At 35.3% G+C, this 11,971-nt stretch overlaps 2 protein-coding genes across 2 annotated transcripts; one reads left to right on the top strand and one right to left on the bottom strand.

The window, feature by feature from the left end:
• Positions 1–1,253: 1,253 nt before the first annotated feature.
• On the top strand, positions 1,254–3,440 carry LOC132032971 (uncharacterized). Its single transcript, XM_059422794.1, has 2 exons — positions 1,254–2,309; positions 2,481–3,440. Exons 1-2 carry the CDS (start codon positions 1,312–1,314, stop codon positions 3,217–3,219), a joined length of 1,737 nt encoding a protein of 578 aa, XP_059278777.1. The 5' UTR covers positions 1,254–1,311; the 3' UTR covers positions 3,220–3,440.
• Positions 3,441–8,532: 5,092 nt separating this feature from the next.
• On the bottom strand, positions 8,533–11,416 carry LOC132032972 (probable E3 ubiquitin-protein ligase XERICO). Its single transcript, XM_059422795.1, has 3 exons — positions 11,156–11,416; positions 10,240–10,300; positions 8,533–9,285 (listed from the first exon to the last, which is right to left on the bottom strand). Exon 3 carries the CDS (start codon positions 9,270–9,272, stop codon positions 8,814–8,816), a length of 459 nt encoding a protein of 152 aa, XP_059278778.1. The 5' UTR covers positions 9,273–9,285; positions 10,240–10,300; positions 11,156–11,416; the 3' UTR covers positions 8,533–8,813.
• Between the last annotated feature and the right edge of the window lie 555 nt (positions 11,417–11,971).

Raw genomic sequence — 11,971 nt, 5'->3', positions numbered from 1 at the left:
TTTGTTAAAGATGACATTTTTTGAACACCCTTTAGTTCTGTTTGTGGAGTTCTATGCTCATATGTTACATATTTTAAAGATTTTTATGTCTTTGTGAATTTCTTGTGGTGATACTGATTGGAATTGCTGGCTTTATTTTGTTAAAGATAACATTTTTTGAACACCCTTTAGTTCTGTTTGTGGATTTCTATGTTCATATGTTACATATTTTGAAGAGTTTTATGTCTTTGTGAATTTCTTGTGGTGATAGTGATTGGAATTGTTGGCTTTATTTTGTTAAAGATGACATTTTTTGAACACCCTTTAGTTCTGTTTGTGGATTTCTATGCTCATATGTTACATATTTTGAAGAGTTTTATGTCTTTGTGAATTTCTTGTGGTGATGGTGATTGGAATTGTTGGCTTTATTTTGTTAAAGATGACATTTTTTGAGCACCCTTTAGTTCTGTTTGTGGAGTTTTGTTCTTATATGTTACATATTTTGAAGATTTTTATGTCTTTGTGTTTTAGGACTTACAGGTTTTTGTGAATTTCTTCTGGTGATAGTGATATTTTGTCAAATACAACATTTTTCGAGCACCCTTTACTTCCATTTTGGAGTTCTACTCTCATATGTTACATATTCAAAGATCTTAATGTCATTGTGCTTTTGGATTTAGAGGTTTTTGTGAATTTCTTGTGCTGTTAGTGAATGAAATTGTTGACTTTATTTTGTCAAATCTAAGATTTTTCGAGCACCATTTGCTTCTGTTTGTGGAGTTCTCTGCTCATATATTTACATATTTTGAAGATTTATATGTCTTTCTGTTTTACGATTTAGAGGTCTTTGTGGAAATTGTTGGCTTTATTTTGTCAAAGGTAACATTTTTGAGCACCCTTTACTTCTATTTGTGGAGTTCTATTCTCATATGTTAAAGATTTTTATATCTTTGTGTTTTAGGATTTAGAGGCTTCGTGAATATCTTATGGTGACACACTCTACCCTCCCTAGACCCCACCAAAGGGGATTACACTGGGTATATTGTTGTTGACTTGTTGTGGTATGTCTTTGTGATTCAGGCCTTAGAGGTTTTTGTGAATTTCTTGTAGTGGTATGATTGGGGTTGTTGGCTTTATTTGTCAAATGTAACATTTTTCTAGCACCCTTTACTTCTATTTGTGAAGTTCTATTCTCAGCACCCTTTACTTCTATTTGTGGAGTTCAATTCTCATATGTTACATATTTTAAAGGTTTTTATGTCTTTCTGTTTTAGGATTTAGAGGTTTTTGGTGAATTTCTTGTGGTGGTAGTGATTGGAAGGAATAGGAAAAATGGTGGGTCGATCACCAAATTTGCTGTCCCGGAGTGGAAGTTTCAGGCCGGAAAATCTTGGGCAAAATGCATTGGCGATGATAGGGAATCTCTGTTTCACTATATTTGTAGTTGGAGTTTTGATTTTCACTATAATTGCTGCAACTTACGAGCCTGAAGACCCTTTATTCCATCCTTCGACGAAAATCACTAGTTTCCTTACATCTAAATCCAATGCCACGTTCAAAGCCGATGATACTGTTATGAAGACTGGTGAGGATTTTATTGGTGCAAATCAGACAGCATTTTCTACCTTTATAAACCTAACAGATGTCGATGTTTCGCTACCGGCCACTGAATTTGGCACTGAGAATAATCCTGATTGTCAGGGGAAAACTGATGAACCCATTGATTGCACTGACCCGGATGTGTTTCATTTGTTGATGAGGGCAGCCATTGAGAAGTTTAAGGATATACATTTTTACAAATTCGGGAAGTCGGTCCGTGGATCGAACGATAGTTCGTGCCACATGGCTTGGCGGTTTAGGCCTACGGAAGGGAAGACTGCTGCATTTTACAAGGATTACCGCGAGTTTGTGGTTTCTAGATCAGAGAACTGTACGCTTCGTGTGGTTAGTATTGGTGATTATCATTCTGGTCCCAATGCTCGTAAAAGGAAGAGAAAGAACAAGGACAAAACTTCAGGTAAGTCCGATGAGGGGTTTGAGAAAGCACAAGCGAAGATGGGTGGACAAAATATCATTCTTCCCGAGGTTGGTGAAGCTGTGAACGACTCGCTCCCTGTGGTGGAATCGGAGAGTTCTTTTAGTCACGGGAAGTATTTGGTATATCACGGTGGCGGGGATCGGTGCAAGAGCATGAACCATTATCTCTGGAGCTTTATGTGTGCGTTAGGCGAGGCACAGTATTTGAACAGGACCTTGATAATGGACTTGAGTATCTGTTTATCCAAGATATACACTTCATCTGGTGTAGATGAGGAAGGGAAGGATTTCAGGTATTAGTTTTTCTTAACTAAAAGAAGCATATTTCAATATGGTTTGGTCAATTGACCTACACATGAGAGAACTGATATAAAAGAAAGTGTAAAAACCTATCGAAAGAATAATCACCCCATAAACAAACTCTTTTAATGACTACATTGTGGATGTTGTTGTGTTGATTTCAGGTTTTACTTTGACTTTGAGCATTTAAAGGATTCGGCATCGGTTCTTGATCAGGAACAGTTTTGGTCCGATTGGGAAAAATGGCACCAAAAAGACGGTTTATCTCTCCATCTTGTCGAAGATTTTAGAGTTACACCTATGAAATTATCCGGACTAAAGGATACTTTAATCATGCGGAAGTTCGGAAGTGTGGAGCCGGATAATTACTGGTACAGGGTATGTGAGGGCGAGACGGAATCCGTTGTTCAACGGCCATGGCATTTGGTGTGGAAATCGAGACGATTGATGGATATTGTTTCGGCTATTGCTTCGAGGTTAAATTGGGATTATGACTCGGTTCATGTTGTGAGAGGGGAGAAGGCAAGGAACCGGGAATTATGGCCACATCTTGCTGAAGATACTTCTCCCGAGGCTCTTCTTTCTAGCTTGCAAGACAAGATTGATGACGGAAGGCACCTGTATATCGCGACGAATGAGCCAGAGACGTCTTTTTTTAATCCTTTAAAGGATAAGTATTCGACACATTTCCTTCACGACTATAAGGATCTGTGGGACGAAAACAGTGAATGGTACTCAGAGACAGCAAAGCTTCATAATGGAAGTCCGGTCGAATTCGATGGTTACATGAGGGTTTCAGTTGATACCGAAGTTTTCTTGAGGGGTAAAAAACAGATCGAGACATTTAATGATCTCACTAAAGACTGCAAGGATGGGATCAATACATGCAGTACTTCCAGCTAATCTATGCACTGTCACATTGGGGTAAATCTTGTACCATTCCGTTATTTTAGGAAACTTTTTATCTTAATTTGTGGAATGAAAATCAAGATTTCTGTTAGTTCTTTTTCGCAATAGTAAAATTTTGTTTCATTAGTTACTACTTTCTCAGTTTTGTTATAGGTATTTGATTGACGCTTGTACCCCGTCATTTGGTAACTTATATCAAATTTTTATGTTTGTTACTTTCTTGGATTGCTTTGTTTGAACCATGAAATTGATGTTTGATCTCACTAATTCTCCTAATGTGCTGATCAAAGTTCTTCTTTGCAGTTATATGTGTTTGTGGAAGCTTATATGCTATGTTGCTCGGACTCTTCAAAGATGCCGACTGGTGTCCATTGGATCTTCCAAAATAGTGCCTTTTTTGGAGGATCCGACATGGGTGCGGCAACATTTTGGAGAGTCCTAGCAATATAGCTTATATGTTCTTTCTTGTGTCCTTCTGTATTCTCGTAAGTAGCACTAGAAATGCTTGACATATATTGAAATAGATGGTTCCCTCAGTAATGTATTGCTGTTAGTCACAAGTTGTTAACATAAAAGGGGATCATAACCAAAAAAAAAACTTCCTATTACAGTGTTATTGAGATAGGTAGATTGCCTAGACTATGTCTTCTCATTTCATGAGGAACTGTAATCTATTGCAATTACAGTCAAACTTCTCTATAACGATGTTGTTTGTTCTAATTTTTTTAGTTGTAATAGTTGTTAATAGAGAATGACTGTTATAGAGAGGTCTGGCTATGTATGCATCTCTCCGAAATGGTGGATTTGAAGCTGGTAGCTAAAAAAGTAGTAATTGTCCTTCCTTTTTGAATCCCCTTGTAGTGGCAAAGGTGTAGTTGATTTTGGACACAAATTGGAGTTTCTTAAATCCCTTTTATTAAAATTTCTGGCCTCAAAAGGGCCATCGGCCAAAAATGTCAAAGAGTAGAAGGTTTCAACAGGCTGCTAGTATTTTTTCGTTTTCCTTTTTAGGAAGGCAGCTTTTCATATTGAAATTTATATTTAAGATTTTGGTGATAGGATTTTGTCAATATAATGGTTCCAATTTTCGTTTGACTTGTATAACCTTTTTTATATTCTCAAAGCTTATTGCTATCTCCACCTCCCCCAACATGGGAAGCTATTCTGTCTACTTTATCATACCATTATTACGCTTCAATCTGAGGTAAGTTGAGGTCGATTATATGAATTTTCAATTGTTCATTCAAGTGTAAAGCGTACTTCGATAAGCATAATCCAGCATATTCTATATTGTAAAGGTTCATCATAAATTAACTAATTTTATAGTGATGATCGTCAACCTACAACAATTTTTTTCCTCTAGTTAAACTTGAGACCAACAATGTGAGCAAGTTTATTCTTACGAAGTTACCTACTTAAACTTATTAGCACTTTTATTTATTTGAACACATCATTTAAAACAGTTACATAGGATTTAAATAGGAAAATTATTCGATCCAATCTATTTTGACGTTAAATAAAGAAAAATCATCATTTATTTTAAAAGAAAACATAGGAAGACGAGGACATCAAGAGAGAATGCACAAGGACGTGGTTTTTTCCACAAAAAAAAAAAAAAAAAAACCCTCGACAGATTTCACCTTTGTAAATTTTCAATTATTAATAGGAAACTGATAAAGAGAAATTATTTTTATATCTTGAGCAACTTTCCCACTATGTTAAACTCATTCCAAGTTTGCAATCATATTGACAAGTTTGCAAATGAAGGGTTCCTTGACAAAATAATTCAATTTTGTTTTTTTCATAATAAACTTTGCCAATTCCTTGTCAAATACATAGCGTTTTGCGATCATTGGTTTTGCTTAATAAAAAAAATCAGTGTCTTTTTTAGTGAGATTAGTAGGCTCTGATTGACTGAATATTAATCCAAGATCTTCTTCAACCTGACATTACTGGAAACATAAGTAATAAATTTTAGAAAAGTAGTACGCATCCAGAAATATGTATTAAATAATGAAATTAAATATAATAAAATATAAAACATATATAAATGCAACGAGAGTTTAACTTCTATACAGTGCTATCAAGTTCCTAAAAGATAACAACAAGTACTGTTCGATATTAAGTAGGACTTGTAACCAAAAAAAGCAAGAAAGATGACTTGCCACAATAGTTAAAATACACTAATAATGTAGTTTTTTTTACATGTATAAATCAGAATGCAAATTTGTATGTTCCAAACTAATTATTATAATAATACTATAATAATATAATAATAGTAATACTAATAATAATAATAGTAGTGGTAGTTGTAACAATAATAATAGTAATAATAATAATAGTAAAAAAGAAAAATAGTGGTGTAGAAAAAAGAAAAGAAATCAACCTCAGAGTGAGGGTTGGATCTGCATAAACCTGAAATCTAAAACTAAGAAAGAGTCAAATACGGGAAGGAGTTTTTTTTCTTAATTAACCAAAAAGACTCCTAATTAAACAAGGAAAAACATATTCTTTTTCTTCTTCAACTTCCTTTCATAGATAATATTTCTCATCCACTTGACCTCTTTTGCATCTTATCATTATCCAGTCTTGCATTTTTCAGGTATTCAGTTAGTCTTTTTTGAGGATTTCAGTTTTCTATTTTGTTTATTAAATGTTTAGTTTAGTTTTTATATGTGTTGGTCGTTTAGTTTCGTTTTAATTTGTATCCCTCATCTAATTCCCTTCTGAGACGGGCTTAAATGACACGAAATAGATTGTGAGAATTTATATAGATAACTCCAACTTGCTTGAAAAAAAAAAGGCGTAATTGTTATTGTTATTGTTATTGTCGTATACATGTTCTTGGAAATATTCTGAAGATGGATTTGGATCTTTATAAGTAAGATTGAATTCCATTTATGATCAATGATATTGGCATTTTCTATTTGCATTTAGAGAAACAAAATCTTTCCCCTTTTAATCCTTAAGTGTTATGAGAGCTTTTCTTTCGAATATTTGCCTGCACACAAAATTATTTTACTCTTTTAGCCTAGTTTTCATATTTTCCTGTCAAACTGGATAAAATAGGTAAGAAAATCTAAGAGGAGAAAACACGTTTCTGAGATACGATTCGGTATCTAATGAATTCAATGCTTCCAGAGTACATGAAATGATTTAAAGGAAAGGAATGACATCAAAACAAGATTCCATAAGAATTCTGAATTGGTTCCATTTCGAAAGAATATATTTTGTCTCATGATCTCCTAACAAAACTTTTGTTATTAGGTTAATGATACACTTCACATGTTTCTAGCGCCTTAGTGCATCGTCTACATAATGGAACATCAATCTCTAATTTTGACAGGGCCTATTTTGTGTGTTTGAAACGTGATCTGCAATAAACTAGAATGTTTAATTCAAGAATCAAGATTTCACGACACATAACAAGATTCATGCATAAGATAACGCCACCCCACCTCATATATTCCGTTCAAAATTTAGCGAATGAACAAAAGTATCCCGAATATCATGAATACAATTAAACCCTCTCTATATAGCAGTGTCTTTGTTTCGATACTTTTTGGCTAATATAGTGAAATGTTGTTATAGCTAATATATAATACAACATACCATGAGAGATCGGTTCCACAAAAAGCATGATTGTTATAGTAAAATGTGGAGTATTATAGAGGATGACTGTTACAGAGAGGTCTGACCGTATCCTTCGTCTATAATATTGATTTCTTCTGCAGAGTCTACTGAAGGATGGCTGAACAACCACAACCAACTATGGCTGAACAATCAGTTGATCAAATTGCACAAACTAGAAAGAATAAGAAGTTAAATTTACCACATATATGTATAGAAACAGTGAAAAACTCACCACCAATGCCATCCTCCACGCCTTCTTCACCGACAACCCTACGAAAAACATCAAGTGTAAAGTACAGCTGCTTGTGCTCACCAACCACACATGCTGGTTCTTTCAGGTGCAGATACCACAGGAACTCCGGCCTGACTCGCACTAGCATATCCGTCGGCTCGAAACTCTCCGAGCTTGCTGCTGGAAAGTGACTTAGCATTGTTCAGCTCAGGGGTAGCTTCAACAGTTAAGGCACTTTCAGATATGAATGTATTAAGCATATAGTAATAATTGTTCTTTTAACTGCTGCTGTCCTTTCTAATCATTTATCTTTTTTTTACTTGCTCATCAGGAACTGTGTTAAATTGATAATTGAAGTTGTAAATTGATAAAGGATGATAGGCTGATGTGTATTTATGTATTGGTTCATTCTTAGATAAATGGTTGCACATCTTTCTCTCATCCAATTGATAATATTCCCCACCCCACCGGTAGCGAAGCCACCCTGGTCACCCCTTCGCTAGAAATTTATATTGCGTAGATCGGTAAATCTTCTTCCAAAAGCATATTTTACTATATGTTGAATCCTCTTGGTTTCTTTCAGGCTATGTTGCTAGGTCTCTTCAAAAATGTCGACGGTTGCGTGTCGGATCATCTAAATGTAGTGTAATTTTGGAGGATTTGACATGGGTTCGACATCGGTTTTGGAGAGTGCGAGCAACATAATCTTTCTGCGTTTATTTCTTTATATTTGACTCCCCTTAGTGAAAATTCCGGCTCCGCCACTACACCCCACCCCACCCCACCAGTTAGCCAACAAAAGGAAAGAAAAATGAGGAAATAGAGAATTGACACACCCTAACATGAAGTTAGATTTGAGGAATCTGGACTATAAGAGGAAGAAAATTTTGTCCCCTTTCTTGGTTTCTGCAGTTATAGAGAAGATAATAGGAAGCAAATTTGTTAGTGCATTAGAAAGTTTAAGAGGAGATATTTTTATGACCTAACTTGGATATGCCTAGAAAGAGTTCTCTTGTATCTTACCCGCATAAGAGAAAAGGGTAACTACTTTCCATCATCGGATATTTACACCTAACTAAACAATTAACCTAAAGAATCAACAAATCAAAGAGAAAATGCATATCAATTAACCATGATTAAGTGTTAAAAAAGTGTGTATGCAAGACGTATGTTTTTACATTCATCTGCTTGGCGTAAACACTGACAGGGGTAAGTTTTTACCAGAGAAAAGAAGAGGAACATAAAGGACGTCAGGCTTAAAAGCAAAAACAGAAGTACCATGAAGATGCATTTTACTTGAACCTTGAAACTTTCTTTTCCAACCTTGTTTCTTCACCTTTTTCTGGTGATTTTTCATATAAGGAACATATCAAGATCATGTAAGATTTGAGATTTCACCCCATCTAGTAAACTGAAAGAGTCGTTCAGTTGCTCATGGAACATCAGAGAAAGCTTTTGAGTAATATATGTACAACAATGTATAAGTTCTTGATCACACTAACGAGATCCGTCACTCGGAGAGAGGACGCAAAGCATTACAAATACATCAAGCTACAGAACTACATGTACAAAGTACAAGTTTTTGGTCACACCAAAGAGACCCGTCACTCTGGAGAGGACGCAAAGCATCACAAATATAACAAGCTAATGGACAACATACACTATTAAGCTGCACACAAGAACATCCTCAAATGGATGAAGTGGCATCATAAAACGTTTAATCTCACATTGGACACGTATCATCCTCTTCTTGTTGAGGCATCAAGTAATTTCTGCAAAGAGGACAAGTTACATGCCAATACCTGAGCCACTTCTCTAGACAAACCTTATGGAAAACATGGCCACACGATAAACGGTTTACCCCTGCGTCAGGCTCGAATTTTGTCAAGCACACCGAGCATTCCTGTTCGGGATGGTTAGAGGTACACAACGAGTCATAACGGAATGAAGGTGTTCGGGTTCTAAACTCCTCCATGTATGACTCGGGTGGGCTTCCGCGACATTCAAATGAGTTCGAGGGGCCTTCAATAGAATAGTCCTCCCATGATGCGATATGGATGCCAATCACATGAAGGATCGATCGGAGTATCTCCTTGATAATGGAGATGGATATGGCTGTTTTTACTAGAATGACGCCGAGAATCCCTGCATCTGCTGGAGTTGGATACTGTGAGAGGCCCATAATGGATTGCAACCTAGACAATGAATGAATATAAAGACCATTAGAGAGAAGAAACATAGCAATTCAAGGAAGATTAAACTGCCCCGCCAAAAATGATACAATAGTTTAGACACCATTGGAAAAACTCATTTTCATAAAGATAGAAGATATAATCCAGATATCTCTCATCTGCCTAGACCATCGTGGATAGAGTTCCCTATACTTGTGCTAGTGAGAGGTAGCAGTTACTTGGTGGAGTAGAGTCGACCGTGCACGCAAATTGGCCCACACACCACTGTTATAAAACAAATCCAAACTATTTTTCAGAACAGTTTTTCCAGATATTTGACACTAGGTGATTTCTTCCCATTTGCCTCAATCTTGGTGAACGGAGTTACTGGTACCCGTGCTGGTGGAAGGTCGCAGGTACACGGTGGAATAGTGCACAAGTTGGCCCATAAAAAGAATATTTGACACTTTCCAATAGCACCAAGAATGATTTCTTGATTTTCTACTACAACAAAAATGGATAAGTAGCTTGTGTAAAGGTAGTTGGTTGACTTCGAGTTTAGCTTTAGCAGGATTAAGAGCTAGTACTTTCTGTTCTGGCTCCTTTTTCTACCCATATTTCCTGCTAGTCTAGAAGGAAAATGATGCAATCTAAAGTAGGTCATTTTGTCAATAGAGGACCAAAGGGAGGTCATTTTAAACACAAACTAGCAGAGACTCTAGTTAAAATCTATGTTTACTCGGACTCTTCAAAAATGTTGTTGAACCTGTGTCAGGTCCTCCAACGAGGCACTACTTTTGGAGGATCCAACACGCACCCGTTAACATTTTTGAAGAGCCCGGGCAGCATAGGTTTAAATCACTCAAGCAGCTATTTTGAAGAGAAATCAATTCGAAAACAGTTGGTGTCTCTTATTGGTACATAACTAAATCATGTATAATTCTTTTCAAAAGCCAAGTAATTGACACAAAAGGTTACCTAGTGTTGAAATGATGATTATTTCTTCAAAAAACTTTTGGAAGAGCTCAATATACTGGATCTGCATACAACAAAGAAGCAACATATTAAATTAGTTACTATGAAGAAAATTTGCAGGTCAAAAGCAATGAGTCAATTAAACAATAATAAGAATCCAAGTTAGGAAATGAAAATTGGAACTGCATAAACTTCTAATCAAACAGAAGAATCCTCATTTATCCAAAACCTCCACCTTTTCTTATAAAGATTCCAACTTTGTGCCATTTAACAATTAAAAAAACCTGATTTTTATCTATGCACAGCTCAAAACACTAAAGGATGGAAAACCAACCTCTGCCAAATTTAGCTATCAAGATTATTTGTTAGAGGGAGTGTGGTGGTTTTTTTTTTTTTTTGGGTTGTTTGGGTGGTGTGTGTGTGTGTGGTGGGGGGGGGGGGGGGTTGGTTGTAGAGATCAACTTTCCTAACACCAGAGATAAGTTCCAAAATGTAAAAAGTGAGATTTCTTTTACTGGGGATTAGGACTTCTGGACATTTTCTTGATTTATTCTAACTTTGTTGTATATTTTCAAGAAATACTAAGATCATCAATCACAAATATGTAATTACAGCATTTGACAAAAACCTTGTGATTATTGATCAAAATGTAAAGATCCAAGATAGTATCAGCCATTTTCAAGTTCCAAGAACCATCATTTTACAATTACAAAAACATAAAAATAAGAGAGCCCAAAACCAAAATCAGAAGATTCATAACAAATCTTGAAACTTGAGATCTGTTTACAGATCATACTCACTTTTCAAGCATAATTATCAGGTGAAAAAAGATATGCATTTTTTCCAGTAACAATTAAAGAAGTAAAGAGGAAACATAAGTTCACAAATGGAAGAGAAGAAAGAAAGAGATAAAGGGTACCTAATAATAGGAAAACTTGACCTTCTTGTTTGCAATTTTTTTTTTTTAAGAGCAAATGGTACTTCAAGATTTTGGAAGAGAATTGTTCTTTTAAGGGTTGATGAGTTGAAGGAGATTCATAGGATCCTGTAAAGGATTGGGACAGTGTTGAGAACACTGATGATGTTCGTCAATTTATACAAAAAGCAAACACTCTGATCCAACACCATATATTGTCTGTTTGCTTCCCTCCATGTTTTCTTTATGGAGTATATCTTTTTTTCTTCTTTCCTTCCATATTAAGATTTTTTATCACATGATAATTACGGTGTTCCGGCAACTTGCACACATCTCAATTAATTTTATCGGATTTCTTTGTTGATAACTCTATTCACCAAGACTTGAATAGATGGAAGAAAATCACCTACTCCTTCCGTCGCAATTTATATGATATAATTTGATTGGGCACGGAATTTAAGAAATAAAAAAGACTTGTGAATCTTATGGTGTAAAATAAGTTAAAGATATTTATGTGGCTATAGATTATCTTGTTAAGCGTCAGCATAAAAAGTAAATTTTAATTGAAATTATTGTCAAATAAGAAAATGTATCATTTTTTTTAATTTACTAAAAAAAAATGTGTCATATAAATTAGGACGGAGGGATAATAATTTTTTCCTCCATTGAAAATTAAACATGACGTCTCATAACTTTCAACCTACTGCATTAATCACTAGCCACACATTTGGGTGCTAATATTAAGATACTTTTTGGCTCCTGGAATAATAAATGCAGCTAATATTAAGATAATTTTTGGCTCCTGGAATAATAAATGCA

This window comes from Lycium ferocissimum, chromosome 10 (genome assembly GCF_029784015.1).
Source record: "Lycium ferocissimum isolate CSIRO_LF1 chromosome 10, AGI_CSIRO_Lferr_CH_V1, whole genome shotgun sequence".
In the NCBI taxonomy this organism is placed as follows: Eukaryota; Viridiplantae; Streptophyta; class Magnoliopsida; order Solanales; family Solanaceae; genus Lycium; species Lycium ferocissimum.
Note: the sequence above shows the minus strand (reverse complement) of the source record. Positions and strands in the feature narration are given on the sequence as shown.